The sequence below is a fragment of the Tasmannia lanceolata genome, unplaced genomic scaffold, assembly GCF_043159265.1.
Source record: "Tasmannia lanceolata isolate RefF3 unplaced genomic scaffold, GAP_Taslan_0.1 ptg000002l, whole genome shotgun sequence".
NCBI classification, from domain to species: Eukaryota; Viridiplantae; Streptophyta; class Magnoliopsida; order Canellales; family Winteraceae; genus Tasmannia; species Tasmannia lanceolata.
The window spans coordinates 52787460-52803539 of NW_027518679.1; the positions used below are offsets into that span (position 1 = coordinate 52787460).

A 16080-nucleotide genomic window follows, 5' to 3' on the forward strand; every position below is an offset into this window, starting at 1 on the left:
GTTGTGCCCCTAAAATCAATCCCATAGGAATATCTCAACCCTCTAATCTTAACAGTTTCCATAATATGCAGTTCCTATACAGATCGGAGGGCTAGGATCATCCTATGGAAATGATCTTTTGGGCACAACCTATTTATCTGGTGTCCCATCAAATGGACAGTCTGGATCATCCCATCGTGTCAGCCGTAAACCATTATAGCCCAAGAAATTTCCAATTCCAGAATTAATTTTGATTTCCCAATAAAGAAAAGAATAAATAAATCCAATATACGTAAACACTTGCGTCATACGTATACACCTACGCCCAACCGTATATACAACATTCAACTACTCCCACTATCGTACAAACAATCAAACGTTTCTCAGATTACCATCAGTTGTGGATAACCAAAAGACGGATGAGGAGATAACGGCGATAAAGACGGAATATTAAACGGCGTTAACGGACAAACGAACGGATTATTCGCCGGAATTTCAGTTGTGTCTGTTTCCGGCACCGGACTCTCTTGCTTAAACTGCTTCTTCTCTATAAAATCTCCCTCTTTCTCTTCTACTTTTCTTTCTCTGCCTCTTTTTCTACACAGATTTAGAGGCTCCTTTGTTGAATCTCCAGCCTCTAATGGAAAATTGAGAATCGCTTTACTACCTCGCATCTGAAAAGCTGCTCGATCATATGCTTTCGCAGCTTCGATCGCAGTCTCGAACGTTCCTAGCCAAATCCTAGATCCCCTCCGGCTTGGATCTCGAATCTCAGCCGCGAATTTCCCCCACGGCCGTTGCCGTACGCCTCTGTAGTGCTTTTTATGGCCGGAATTCTCGTCGGAGATCTCCTCCGGTGCAGTTTCCGTCCGATTAACCGGAGGGAGCGAGATCGTGAGCGATGGACGGCGATCGAAGATGCTTGCTGGAGATCTAGGGCTTGAAGGATTTGTTTCAACTGAATCTGATGTTTTTATGTTTAAATTAGACAATTCTTTTGTTTCGTAGCTGAACAAATCGGTTTGATTATTAATACATGGAAGAAATCCGAAAATATCGGCGGAATCATCTTCGTTTGGCTTTAAGTAGTCGGAGATAGTGATTTCCGTCTCGGAAACCGGAGATTCCGAATCGAAACTCTGTAAATAGTTCTCAGAGATAGTCGATTCCGAGGTGGATGTAAAAGAGATGATGGAATCTGATTCCGAGGCCAAAGGCTCCGATGTGAAGGAATTTTCGAAAGAGGCGAAGTCTCCGAAAAGATGTTTTCTGATTAGATCTAAAGCAGAAACCTCATCCAAAGAAGCCATGAGAGAGATTTAGAGAGACTATTTGGGGAAGAGAGAGAGAGAGAGAGAGAGAGAGAGAGAGACGTTGGAAGAGGCGAGAGGGGAGTGGGATGAGAGTAGAGGGAGGGAGAGTGAGGGGTATAAAAAGGGGAGGAATTTGTAGTTAAAAAGGGGGTTTCGAACGTGGTTCGGAGATGGATCGAGGAAGGATCCTTTTAACCTCACTTTTTGCTTCCACGGTACTTCTTTTTTCAACAAAAGAACCAAACCCCACTTGTCTCGATATTTGTACTCCATGTAAAAAGACTAAAATAACCAAACTCATGCACGGGTGCGCCCAATATTTTACCTCATGTGTAGGTCCCACGATGTCCACGCGAGCTCATGTATAGGCCGTAGGATGGAGTTCACCATTATGCACCTATGGAGTGGGGCCCATTTTTTACACACATGCATGCATAGTGGGAGCTACTACCATTTTACACCTCATGTTTTGATGGATAGGTAAGACAATTTTCATCTTTTCACCAATAAGGGATATTTTGGTCTTTTTATAAGTTTAAAATCACTATTGATATTGACACTACCATATTTTGATAATTGCAATAAGTCACCTTATCTCTCATTTTTTAATTGGCTTCTGACATCTTATTGACCAAAGCTTAGTGCGTACATTTCTCAAAAGGACATAAGAAGCGAGTTAAAATGAAAATATAATAGGTGCAATAGGAGTAACCATCTGCGAAATGCTTATGGCAATGGACGCTAGCCAATCCTTTCCATCGCAATAGGCATTTCACAATGGTCTGTTGCATGTGAAATCAGCCACACAGGCTCACTTTTCAGCACATTTTGTCTTCATTCACGAGGCGGCTGCTGTCACATGCATTAGACCATCCGTGAAATGCCTATTGCAATGGACGCTAGCAAATCCCTTGAAAAAAAAAATCTACCATGCGTACTTTGTTTCCAGATTGAAGGCATATGATTTGCAAAATTCACTAAAATATGAATACTGTAAATCGTCAATCTAAGTGTGACTGTTGTTGCCAATAAAGCAAAGCAGAAGACTTCTTTTGCAAAAAACCCTTTTTATTACTGAGATTACTAAACTTAGAAATTGTAAAAAGAAAAAAAAGGGGGGGCATCAAATAGTTCAAATTATTTTTAAAAAAGTATTGTATAACTTACCGTAAGATGATCCAAGCTGTCCATTTGATGTGCCACATCGTAAATACATTGCACCCCAATGAAAATGGTTTTTGGGGTGCAATGTATTTACGATGTTAGGGTCATAGCCCAAAAACTCATTTCGATAGGATGATCCTAGGCCACATCGTAAATACATTGCACCCCAATGAAAATGGTTTTTGGGGTGCAATGTATTTCCAATGTTAGGGTCATAGCCCAAAAACACATTTCAATAGGATGATCCTAGCTCTACTATCTGTATTGGAATTGCATATTATGGAGACCTATCATAGAGCTAGGATCATTCTATTGAAATGAGTTTTCTGGCATAGCCTTACATTGTGGCCTATCAAATGAACGGTTTGGATCATCATATGGTAAGTTGTACAATACTTTTTGAATGATACCAGACTACACGAACTTTCACCATCCCAAAACAAATTCCCCATGCAATGCTAGGAGTGTTAAATAGTGGGCCCAACCCATCAAAACATGTGTATTACAATTTGGCCTACTACATGAAATGTAAGGGAAAAGTTATACTAGCCCCCTTTTTCACTTGGGAGAAACCCTCTAGTGTAAAAGAGTAATGGGCCACACCCATGTTCTGCCCTCCTCAAGCAAATTCCTGGCTCCGCCCCTGGTTGGGGTTTGGCGGACCCCTTCCACTACCAGAGTATATTAAAAGAGCAAAAGATTGGCACGAATGTAATCTGCAGCAATATATTTTGGAACTTGGGTCTCCCTAGTCCCTACTGCAGCAAGGCGCGATTTAATCCTTGGATAGACAAACTTGTTATCCCTGTTCATGTCAACCCGTTTTATTGGATAAAATATTTCTCGAACAAAATTGGTAACAGAATAGACGTTGATTTCAAGAATAAAATTACTCAAACAAGATAGCGAATCTTAGGAACAACTTATCTAAGGATTGTATATCTCAGATGAACAGCCCCATATGAAAATTGGTTTTTTTTAATGGGGTACAATAAACGGAACCTCGTGACTTCTTATTAGGCTCCGGAATCATGGCGTAAAATATTAAATATTTTAAATTACTGATTTTTGTCTTCGAATCTATGGACATATGATTTAAATTCAACAACCCCATAAGTGTAGATCTCTAAGATTTATATAAACAATTAGGGCCTGTTTAGATACCTCATGCATTTGTATTTTGATTTGGATTTGAGTTTTGGATGCAAAACACATCGATCATCTTCATCTTCATGATCATGTTTTAAGAGAGAGAAAGAGAGAGTGAGGGAGGGAGGATGTCGCGCTGCTGCCGGAGCAACATCGAGGAGCAGCGATGGTGACGGAAGTTGCCACAAATGTTGATTTCCAAATAATGTCTCGCAGAAAAGATTTGAAAATCGGAATTTTTTGCACTGTTGTAGCTGATTTGAAAATTCTAAGGATTTGATCTAGTTCAAAATATCAACTAAATTCAAATCTAAATCTTGCCGGTATCCAAACATGGCCTCACAGCTTTAACACAAGCAAACAACTCGATTTAAAAATTCATCTTGATGGGGTGTGAAAACACCAGCCTCTCACAGGCTGCCACCTGTCCCAGAGTAGGTGAGACTCAGCCTCTCACAGGCTGCCACCTGTCCCAGAGTAGGTGAGACTCAGCCTCTCACAGGCTGCCACCTGTTCAGAGTAGGTGAGATCCAGCCTCTCACAGGCTGCCACCTGTCCCAAAGTAGGTGAGACCCAGCCTCTCACAGGCTGCCACCTGTCCCAGAGTAGGTGAGACTCAGCCTCTCACAGGCTGCCACCTGTCCCAGAGTAGGTGAGACTCAGCCTCTCACAGGCTGCCACCTGTTCAGAGTAGGTGAGATCCAGCCTCTCACAGGCCGCCACCTGTCCTGGACACCTGTCCAGGACACCTCAACAGATTTTCCCTATAAATAGGGGACTAAAGCTCAGACTGATGGGTAATGCGAAAATCCCTTCTCTCCCTAAACTCTTAAGACATCTCCCCTTCACTCCTGCTCATACTGACTTGAGTGTCGAAGGGCCTGTCCAGAGTAAAACCCGGTCTGGTCTTCTGACCTCGCTTGCCTTGTGCAGGACTAAGCACTCACCGCAGGACTCATACTCAACCTCCCTCGTCGCTCGCTCTCAGCTCTTACGCCACTGCTGTACCTGTTACCGATTTTTGGTCTAACAGATTGGCGCCATCCGTGGGACCAAGAACTAAAAGCTGTTCTTACATCTCACTTACAAAATGGCAGGGCGCAAGAGTGCGCGATTAGCTTCTGCGCAGAACGACCAAGCCGCGCTACCTCGCAGGACCCGGAGTGGTCGAATCGCCTCGATGGTAGTGGCAGCTTCTGCCGACCAAAGCCTTTCCCGCTTGGAGCATCACAATCCCGTGCCCACCTCGGAGCAAGTCCAAGCCCTCTTCCAGCAGATGACGGCCCTTGTTGGTCAGTACCAACAACTACTTCAAGCACCCCCTCCACCTCCTCCAGAGGCCCCGCGATCTGCCCAAGGAGTCCACAGGGGAGAGTCATCACGTCACGGGGAGGGCAGAACTCATCACTCCGCTAGACAAGTTTATCGCCCCATAGTGAGGCACGCCCAGACAGAACCTCATCACCGCGAAAGATCGCGGTCTCGCTCCACGCAGAGGCGCCGGCCTCACGAAGATCGTTTGCCACCGGCGAAATCTCGACCTCGTCGTAGGAGTCCGGAAAGTCAGTCCGGTTCTGCGGCAAGCCCATTTGTGGGAAGAATCAGGTCCCCAGACCGCAGAACGGATCCGCTGCTACAGAGAATGGAGGAGATGAACCACCGGATAGAGGAATTGGCGAAGGATCAGAGCCGGCCCGCCTCTAGAGCGTTCTCAAGCAGAACGCCATTCACTAAGGATGTCCTGAGTGCTCCAGCACCCAGAGGATTTAAGATGCCTGCCGTCCCTCAGTACGACGGCACTACCGATCCCGTGGATCATCTGGAAACATTTAGAACAATGATGCTCCTCCACGGCGCCTCCGACGGCTTCATCTGCAGAGCCTTCCCAACGACGCTCACTGGCGCGGCAAGAGACTGGTACTCCAGGATCAAACCAAACTCCATCAACAATTTCGACGATTTTGGAGAGGACCTCGTCCGCCACTTCATGAGCAGCCGCAGGCCAAAGAAAACAACAGCTTCCCTGATGGCCTTGCGACAGGAAGACAATGAGCCCCTGAAGGTGTTCGTCCGCCGCTTCAACAGGGAGGCACTACAGGTGCCCAATTTAGATCCCTCAGCGGCTATGAACGCACTCCTCACCGGTGCAAGATCTGATGAATTCCGTCGAGCGGTGGCTCGGCAAAATCCGCACTCACTGGCGGATCTCATGGCCGGGGCAGAAGAGTACATAACAGTGGAAGAAACACTGGCAGCTCTTAATTCAAACCGGAGGATAACCTCTGAAGAGAAGAATCTGCCTAAACAGCGTAGGGAGGATAAACCTCCCAGGAAAGAGAAGTCTCCACCCCCTCAGAGAAGAGAAGAGAACTTCACACCTCTCAATACCTCTAGAAAGCACATACTGGCAGCGATCAGTGAGGAGGAGTTTGTGAAGTGGCCGCCCAGAATGATCTCCAAAGGAAACAGAAGAGATCCTTCAAAGTACTGTCGGTTCCACAAGGACCACGGCCATGACACAGAGGATTGCTGGCAGCTCAAGGGAGAAATTGAGCAGCTGATCAGCCGGGGTTATTTGAAAAAATACATCCAGAATGACGGCCGCACCCAAGGGCGCAAAGGAAAGAGTCCCCAGGGCCGTAGCCCTCGAAGATCACCGCAGCCCCCTCCTCAGGATAAGACTTCTCAGGTCACCGACGCGCAGCCTGAGGCACCCCGATCTCAACCAAGGGGGGTTATCAATACAATCATGGGCGGACCAGCCGCCGGGGGCACCTCCTCTGCTGCTCGAAAAGCATATGCACGGCAAGTTAACGCCGTTCACACAACCAGCAAAAAGTCAAGAACGGAGAATGAGATCTCCTTCTCAGACGCAGATCTGGACAGCCTTATTTTGCCCCACGACGATGCATTGGTGTTAACCATGCTCGTTGCCAACTGGGAGGTAAAGAAAATTCTTGTGGACAACGGGAGCTCAGCGGATATTCTATACTACCATGCCTTCGAAAAAATGATGATAGGCGACGACCGTCTAAGGCCGGCGAACTCAGATTTGTTCGGCTTCTCCGGAGAGGTCGTAAAAGTGGTAGGGCAGATTGAGCTCCCCGTTCTTGTCGGAGACCCACCTCGTCAAGCATTCGCCATGGTTAACTTCCTGGTAGTGAAGGCCACCTCGGTCTATAATGCTATCTTGGGACGGCCTGGCCAGAATCTGATCCGAGCAGTCGCCTCAGCCTACCACCAAAAAATGAAATTCATAACCCCTAATGGTGTGGGGGAAGTTCGCGGAGATCAGCCTCAATCAAGGGAGTGCTATGCAATGGCACTGAAAGGAAAAAACGCAGTGGAATCACTGCCAATCGAACTGCTTGATGTAAGGGACGAACTCAGGGGTACTCAACCCGCTGAGGACCTACTCTCCATCCCACTGTGCCCGGAGGACGGTGAGAAAGTCGCTCTGATCGGTTCCTCCCTTAGTAGTAGCATTCAACATCAACTCACCGAGTTTCTCCAGGGCAATGCAGATGTCTTTGCATGGGTTCCTGCCGATATGCCCGGCATCGATCCAGAGATCAGCACTCATAGGCTTGGTGTCGATTCAACCTGCAGACCGGTGAAACAGAAAAGGAGACACTTTGCCTTTGAAAGGCGACAGGCAATAAAAGAAGAAGTGGAGAGGCTTCTGAAGGCTGACTTCATTCGCGAGATTCGATATCCGGACTGGCTAGCAAATGTAGTCCTAGTCAAGAAGACTAATGGAAAGTGGAGAACCTGCGTCGATTTTACTGATCTGAATAAGGCTTGTCCCAAGGACAGTTATCCGCTCCCGAAGATCGATCAGCTCATCGACGCCACAGCGGGTCATCAACTGTTGAGCTTCATGGACGCCTTCTCCGGATATAACCAGATCAGGATGTACGAATCGGATATACCAAAGACCTCATTCGTCACAGATCAAGGGACTTATTGCTACCGAGTCATGCCCTTCGGCCTCAAAAACGCCGGAGCTACTTATCAAAGGCTGGTGAACAGACTTTTTCAGAACCAGATCGGCCGAAATATGGAAGTGTATGTGGATGATATGCTGGTCAAAAGTCGAAGCGCACAGGACCACGTGTCTGATCTCAGAGAAACATTTCAGGTCCTCAAGAAGCACAACATGAAACTCAACCCCACCAAGTGCACCTTTGGTGTCAGTTCGGGGAAGTTCTTGGGATTCATGGTGAGTCAGCGAGGGATAGAAGCAAATCCCGAGAAGATCAGAGCTGTGGTAGAGCTTACCGCCCCAAGAACCATCAGAGAAGTTCAGCGGCTCACGGGAATGATAGCGGCGCTGGGTCGCTTCATCTCCAAATCGGCGGAGAGATGCCTGCCTTTTTTCAGTGCGGTTAAGGGCCTCAAAACTGCGCCCTGGACGGAAGAATGCCAGATTGCCTTCGACGAGCTGAAAAGGTATCTGTCCTCCCCGCCATTATTAACAAAGCCGGAGCCAGGTGAGGAATTATTTCTATATCTCTCCGTTAGCTCCACGGCACTGGCAGCTGTCCTCGTCCGCGAGGAGCACCGCCAGCAAAAACCAATCTATTATGTCAGCAAGGTTCTTCACGACGCAGAAACAAGGTACCAGCGGGTCGAGAAATTGGCTTACGCGCTGGTAATGGCTGCAAGAAAATTAAGACCGTACTTTCAAGCTCATACTGTAAAGGTCTTGACTGACCAGCCGCTCCGGCAAGTACTCCATCGACCAGATATCTCCGGACGACTTGTGAAATGGGCCGTAGAGCTGAGCGAGTTCGACATCCAGTACGCTCCAAGGCCAGCCATCAAGGCCCAAGTACTGGCAGATTTCGTAGCGGAGTGCACCATCCCCCAGCAAGTCGCCGACCCTGAAACGGTACAACTCCCAGTTGCAGAGAAAGCGGTTCCTGACGAATGCATAGCAGAAACTCAGACAGAAATCTTGCAACCCCTGGCAGAGCAGGACTCCATGACCAGCACACCAACTTGGGAAGTATATGTCGACGGTTCTTCAAATAAAAACGGCTGTGGAGCAGGCCTCATCCTCACTGGGCCTGAGGAGTTCACTGCGGATTATGCTCTGAGATTCGGATTCCGTGCGTCCAACAATGAGGCAGAATATGAAGCCCTCCTTGCCGGAATGAACCTAGCAATTCAGACCGGCGCCCGGAAATTAAAAGCATACTGCGACTCACAGCTGGTAGCAAATCAGATCCAAGGGGTCTACGAAGCCCGAGATGAGCGTATGGTTAAGTATCTTGCTAAGGTTCATCAACTCTCCAGCCGGTTTGCCAGTTTCGAGGTCATCAGAATACCGCGGACAGAAAATGCCAAAGCAGATGTACTGTCGAAGCTGGCTGCTTCTGGATACACCACTCTTGGAAGCATACGTATGGAATTTCTACAAAGATCTAGCATCGAAAGGGAAGCCGCAGATATAATGCAGGTGGAGAACGAGCCGTGCTGGATGGATGAGATCATTCATTACTTACGGGACGCGAAACTTCCCGAAGATAAGAAGGAAGCCCGTAAGGTGATACAGAGAGCCGCCCGATTCTCCCTCAGCGGTGACATTTTGTATAAAAGGTCCTACACTCTCCCGTACCTGAAGTGTCTGGGACCAAGTAACGCCGCGTACGCATTGCAAGAGACTCATGAAGGAATCTGTGGAGAACATCTGGGGGGCAAAGCCCTGGCGATCAAGGTACTCCTCAGAGGATTGTATTGGCCCACCATACGACAAGACGCGCTGAATCTGGTTAAAAAGTGCGAGAGGTGCCAGAAATTCTCCCCCACCATCCACCAGCCTGCTGTGGCGATGGCCCCAATTATCAGTCCACTCCCTTTTGCAGTATGGGGGATGGACATTCTTGGTCCTTTTCCACCGGCTTCCGGAAAGCGCATATTCGTAGTAGTGGCAATCGACTACTTCACCAAGTGGGTGGAGGCAGAACCTCTAGCCCAGATCACTGAGCAGAATATACAGAATTTCTTCTGGAAGGCAGTGGTCTGCAGATTTGGGATTCCCCGTGCCTTAATCACAGATAACGGCAAACAGTTCGACTGCCGGAACTTTCGGAAGTTCTGCTCTGACCTAAAGATTGAACAGAGATTCACTTCGGTTGCTCACCCCCAGACCAATGGGCAAACGGAAGTAACCAATAGGATCTTGCTTCAAGGGATAAAGAAAAGGCTGGATGAAAAGGCTGGCCGATGGGCAGATGAGCTCTACCATGTTCTGTGGGCTTACCGCACCACTCCTCGCACGACGACTGGTGAATCACCATTCAACCTCTCTTTTGGAACTGAAGCCGTGATACCTGTTGATATAGGCACCCCATCTCCCAGAGTCATCAGTTTCCATGAGCAACTGAACAGCGACGGACTCCGCGCCAACCTCGACTTATTAGAAGAAATCCAGGAGGAATCTCGAATCCGGGTCGCCGCTTATAAGCAGAAGGTGTCGAATTATCACGACTCCAAAATCCGCCCCAGAGAATTCAGGACAGGGGATCTGGTCCTGAGAAAGGCAGCCGTCTCCCAGCCGACGAAAGTAGGGAAACTTTCCCCAACTTGGGAGGGACCCTATCGAGTGAAGGAAGTTATCCGGCCAGGAAGCTACAGGCTAGAGACACTGGAGGAGCACCTATTACCTCATGCATGGAACTCCAAAAACCTCAGGAAATATTATCAGTAGTCGAATTATCCGGCGTGAAAAGGTGATCTTGTAAATTTGTATATTTGTTGTTATGAATAAATAATCTTCTTGCAAATTCAGTGTCATTTTTATATCTGGAAACCCAGTTCTTAAACTTGGGTACGCACTGGAAACCCAGTTCTTAAACTTGGGTACGCACTGGAAACCCAGTTCACAAAACTTGGGTACGCACTGGAAACCCAGTTCACAAAACTTGGGTACTCACTGGAAACCCAGTTCACAAAACTTGGGTACGCACTGGAAACCCAGTTCACAAAACTTGGGTACTCATTGGAAGCCCAGTTCACAAAACTTGGGTACGCACTGGAAACCCAGTTCACAAAACTTGGGTACTCACTGGAAACCCGGTTCTTAAACTTGGGTACGCACTGGAAACCCAGTTCACAAAACTTGGGTACGCACTGGAAACCCAGTTCACAAAACTTGGGTACTCATTGGAAGCCCAGTTCTTAAACTTGGGTACGCACTGGAAACCCAGTTCACAAAACTTGGGTACTCATTGGAAACCCAGTTCTTAAACTTGGGTACGCACTGGAAACCCAGTTCTTAAACTTGGGTACGCACTGGAAACCCAGTTCACAAAACTTGGGTACTCACTGGAAACCCAGTTCACAAAACTTGGGTACTTGTTAAAAGACCAGTTCGTCGCAATTCGACCATCAACGGCCTCACTCACAGGTTATCAAAATAAAAAGACAAAGTCAAGCAAATCACTCAGCTGAGAAGTATCAGAGACAGACAAATTTCATTGATCAGAATATGTGGGGCCTCGAGGGCCATTACAAAATTCACTTTAAACATGCTGGTAAAAGCTGTAGGGTCTCAAGGACCATTACAAAAAGAGGTCAAAACAAAGACAAAACAAAAAAATAAAAATCTAAGCATCTGGAAGAGAGGTGATGTCAGCAGGAGTATCAGCAGGAGTATCTGGCTCCTCATCAGTAATCTTCGGCCTGGCAGGGAGAGTCATGTTCTGCATCAATAGATTTGGATTGCAGGCCTGGAGCTCCTGGAGGCAGTCGTAGTATCCAAGACTGTAAGCCTCGCTCGACAGGCTGAAAAGTTCAGCCTCCTTTGCCTCTGTGGCCTCTTTTACTGCCTTCTCCTGCCTGTCAGTGGCCCTTCCTCTTTGAGCCTCCATGGCTTCAGCAGCCTTGGCCAGTTTCCTCTTCTCTGCGGCCAGATCTTCTTTTAACAACTTCTTCTCCTCCTCTATTCGCCCAATGCTCGTTTGAAGCTCCTGCACCTCAGCGGCCAACTTTCCGTTCACCTCTTCAGATGAAGTAATGGCTTGGGAGAAGCTCTTACTCTTCTCCTTGAGGTCATTATAGTATAGCAAGATCTGAAGAAAGAACAGAAAGAAACAGGCATCAGTATGGTGAAAGGAAGAAATGGGCAGAAAGTTAGCAAATCGAAGCACTACTTCCTTACCTGGTAAGCGGAGGACAACACAGCCTCCTCTCCTGTAGCTGGCGGCTCGTAAAGGACCTGTTGCTTGTCCTTCTGCAGCAAACACTTGCTCATAAGCTCTGCTGCTACCCGGCTCTCGCCTAAGGCAGTGTCATCCTTCAGAACGGCCCAATTGGGTCGAAAGACTTGCTCACTAATCCCCGCAGGAGGGCGAGCCCCAGAACCGGCTCCGGTAGAAGCACCACCGGACTTAGAAGAGCCACCGCCCTGAGCAAAGGGGCCTACTAGCTTCACCTTAGTCTTGGGCCTCTGGGATGGGGGAGGAATGCCCTGTGACGGGGCCGGACTCCCCAGCACAGTCGCTTTTCTCTTCTGGCGCTCCTGCTGCGCCTGTTGAGCACCTTCTTGTGCCCGCGGTTGAGCTCCCTGCCTGATTTTCTCGACGGTTGATTGTTTCTTCATCTCTGCAAGACAAATGAGCAGCCAACGGTCAGAAGCAAGTATATAAAAAAATAAAAAATAAACAGATTGCATAGACAAGTCTAGCTACATACGTTCTGGAGTCGCGGCACTCACGCCCAGCCCGACCAGAATCGCCTCTTCAGAAAACTCCTTACAACGGATGAGGCCCGATTGCTCAATCTCCTTCCGCATCAAGGCGAATGTTATACTGTCCTCACCTTCGAGGAGCGGCTTTCGACTCAGTTTTGAGGTATCTGGAGTGTCCCACACTAGAGGGACAGACCAGGGCTCACTGGCCTCCTGATCCACAACATAGAAGAATCTGTTCTTCCACGAGTGAATCGACGAAGGAATGCCAGTGATTATCTTCCGTTCAGGGCGCTGGCTAATGTAGATCCAGCCCCCTTCTTTATGCTTCTTCAGGTGTGCACAAGCACGGAACAGTGACAAAGTCACGCTCCTCTCTAACCGACCGTGGACGAGGTATAAAAACCCAACTAATAATCTCCATGAGTTCGGAGCTACCTGGGCCGGGGCTAGTCCGTAGTATCGCAGCACCGCTGAGAAAAAGGGGTGCAACGGAAATCGGAGTCCTGCCCTCAGTGACTCCTCATAAATACAGAGATCCTGGCTCTCGTTGCAGGCTCTGTCTCCCTCTATAGCTGCCCTCAGCTCAAATCTCGGGGGCACACAGTATTTATCCCTGATGTCTCCCAGCATAGATCTGGTGAGGTAGTTCTCCTCGACTAGAGCTCGCAAGTTGTATTTTGGATCGGCATCCATCCGCGCTCTAGCGATCACCTCCACGGCCCGGCCAGGAAGGAATGTTGTGGACGCTTCAGCAACGTCGCTCTCAACACTCCCTCCTGCTCGCGGGAGACTGCCAGTCAAGGGTGGAGTGGCATTCAGATCTAAGATCACTTCATCCCTATCCCCTCCGTCGTCACTATCTACAAGGTCTATCCTATCAGACGGACTAGCCAAAAAAGGCTCCTGAGGCATCCTAAACTCCGAAATACTGCTAGTGGAGGACCCCGTACCGGACTCGGAATCAGAAGTACTATCAGACATAGTAAAAGGAAGGGCTGAGAGGAATACCGGTGAGTGGAGCTCTTAAAAGATCTTGGAACGCGACTGCGAGCTACGGGCTGCGAACTGCGATCTGCGATCTGCGGACTGCGAGCTGCGAACTGAGAAGTGGAAACTCCCAGAGCAAGAAGAGAAAAAAGATGAAAGGTAAAAAGTAAAAAGTGAAGGGGGGTAAACCTCCTTATATAGTTTTTCGGAGGCGGTGGGGTAATAAATGCGATGCACGCATCTCGAGGCCATCCGGATTGCGCCACGTGTCCCCTATTTATGACGGACACATTCTCCCACCATCAATACGATCAAGCACGCGCGTAAACATTCACGTCCCAAAGGTGGATCTCCGCACTCCGCACTCCGCACTCCGCACTCCGCACTCCGCACTCGGCATTCAGTCCGGAAAAAACCGTACTGGATATAACGCGTTCTCACAAGACGACAAAAATCAGTCCGGTCCGCACCGGACTGACCGCTAGAAGACAAAATTCAGTCCGGAAAAAACCGTACTGGATATAACGCGTTCTCACAAGACGACAAAAATCAGTCCGGTCCGCACCGGACTGGCCGCTAGAAGACAAAATTCAGTCCGGAAAAAACCGTACTGGATATAACGCGTTCTCACAAGACGACAAAAATCAGTCCGGTCCGCACCGGACTGGCCGCTAGAGGACAAAATTCAGTCCGGAAAAAACCGTACTGGATATAACGCGTTCTCACAAGACGACAAAAATCAGTCCGGTCCGCACCGGACTGGCCGCTAGAAGACAAAATTCAGTCCGGAAAAAACCGTACTGAATATAACGCGTTCTGCGAAGCATTAGGAGCCAGTCCGGTTGAAGCCGTACTCCGGACACCGGACTGCGAACTGCGAACTCCCAACTCCGGACTCCGGACTGCGAACTCCGGACTGGATATTTGACTCTGTGTTGCGCCAGGAGCCAGTCCGGTTGAAGCCGTACTCCGGACTGCGAACTCCCAACTCCGGACTCCGGACTGCGAACTCCGGACTGGATATTTGACTCTGTGAAGCATTAGGAGCCAGTCCGGTTGAAGCCGTACTCCGGACTGCGAACTCCCAACTCCGGACTCCGGACTGCGAACTCCGGACTGGATTTGACTCTGTGAAGCATTAGGAGCCAGTCCGGTTGAAGCCGTACTCCGGACTGCGAACTCCCAACTCCGGACTCCGGACTGCGAACTCCGGACTGGATATTTGACTCTGTGATGCGCCAGAAGCCAGTCCGGTTGAAGCCGTACTCCGGACGCCGGACTGCGAACTCCGAACTCCGAAATCCGGACTGCGAACTCCGGACTCCGTGCTAAATTCTTCGATTCACCCCCGAACAACGTCTCCCCATCCAGAAAAACGAGTGATCACACTTTCCCAAGTCCTTCAATGACTTGGAAAACTGGGGGGCAACTGATGGGGTGTGAAAACACCAGCCTCTCACAGGCTGCCACCTGTCCCAGAGTAGGTGAGACTCAGCCTCTCACAGGCTGCCACCTGTCCCAGAGTAGGTGAGACTCAGCCTCTCACAGGCTGCCACCTGTTCAGAGTAGGTGAGATCCAGCCTCTCACAGGCTGCCACCTGTCCCAAAGTAGGTGAGACCCAGCCTCTCACAGGCTGCCACCTGTCCCAGAGTAGGTGAGACTCAGCCTCTCACAGGCTGCCACCTGTCCCAGAGTAGGTGAGACTCAGCCTCTCACAGGCTGCCACCTGTTCAGAGTAGGTGAGATCCAGCCTCTCACAGGCCGCCACCTGTCCTGGACACCTGTCCAGGACACCTCAACAGATTTTCCCTATAAATAGGGGACTAAAGCTCAGACTGATGGGTAATGCGAAAATCCCTTCTCTCCCTAAACTCTTAAGACATCTCCCCTTCACTCCTGCTCATACTGACTTGAGTGTCGAAGGGCCTGTCCGGAGTAAAACCCGGTCTGGTCTTCTGACCTCGCTTGCCTTGTGCAGGACTAAGCACTCACCGCAGGACTCATACTCAACCTCCCTCGTCGCTCGCTCTCAGCTCTTACGCCACTGCTGTACCTGTTACCGATTTTTGGTCTAACACATCTTATTGACTTTAAAGAGTTTAAAACGATTCCTTTTTTATCAAGGCAATGATCAACGACCCAGATCATTCAATTGAAGTCGAAGCAATGAAAATTGGCAGAACTAGCGGTAGGCCCACAGGATAGTATCAGCAATGAAAAAAGTGTAAAGTAAAGATAGGAGTGGTAATATCAAACAAGAGGTGTATATATCAGCTCCCTTTGCAATTACAAGGGTTCTTTTGTAATTTGGTCAGTTGATGACATCCTCTCTTTTCATAAATCTACGTCAGCGAGAGAGAGACAGAGCTCTCCTTTCCTTCCGATGCCTTTCCACGTCCACTTGCTCACGGCGCACACACTCGGAAGCATCAACGGATTCTGCTAAATTGCGCTGATAGCACCGTATAGACGCTTATCCAAATTGCCATTATGTGGGCCCACTAACTTTACAACTTTTGTGGTGTACGATTTTATCAAATAAGTAGACCATGTTTGGCAGACATGAAAGTTTTTTCTATGGATTATTAATTGATCAAGTGGTTGGAAAGTGGGAAAAGGAAGTGGGAGAGGGAGAAAATTTAGAGGAAAATTTCTTGGATTTGTCCTGCAAAAACTTTTTTGTTGTTGTTGTCACTTGTCGCTCTCTCCCTTTTGCCTTTGCTTGGATCCCTGGAAAAATATGGGGTAGAACAAAATTTCCTTTCCACAAAAATTTTTTTTTTTTTTTG

The 16080-nt window shown here is 48.5% G+C and overlaps 3 protein-coding genes across 3 annotated transcripts; 1 reads left to right on the forward strand and 2 right to left on the reverse strand.

Annotated features, from left to right (window-relative positions):
• Window positions 1–215: 215 nt before the first annotated feature.
• LOC143878388 (ethylene-responsive transcription factor ERF105-like) lies at window positions 216–1359 on the reverse strand. The gene has a single exon (XM_077380683.1). It carries the CDS (start codon window positions 1287–1289, stop codon window positions 363–365), a length of 927 nt encoding a protein of 308 aa, XP_077236798.1. The 5' UTR covers window positions 1290–1359; the 3' UTR covers window positions 216–362.
• A 7509-nt stretch (window positions 1360–8868) lies between these two features.
• LOC143893002 (uncharacterized) lies at window positions 8869–9997 on the forward strand. Its single transcript, XM_077397930.1, has 2 exons — window positions 8869–9156; window positions 9956–9997. The coding sequence occupies exons 1-2, from the start codon at window positions 8869–8871 to the stop codon at window positions 9995–9997; spliced, it is 330 nt and encodes a 109-aa protein (XP_077254045.1).
• A 960-nt stretch (window positions 9998–10957) lies between these two features.
• Window positions 10958–13284, reverse strand: LOC143893011 (uncharacterized). The gene is made up of 3 exons (XM_077397942.1): window positions 12306–13284; window positions 11773–12215; window positions 10958–11683 (listed from the first exon to the last, which is right to left on the reverse strand). The coding sequence occupies exons 1-3, from the start codon at window positions 13282–13284 to the stop codon at window positions 11219–11221; spliced, it is 1887 nt and encodes a 628-aa protein (XP_077254057.1). The 3' UTR covers window positions 10958–11218.
• Between the last annotated feature and the right edge of the window lie 2796 nt (window positions 13285–16080).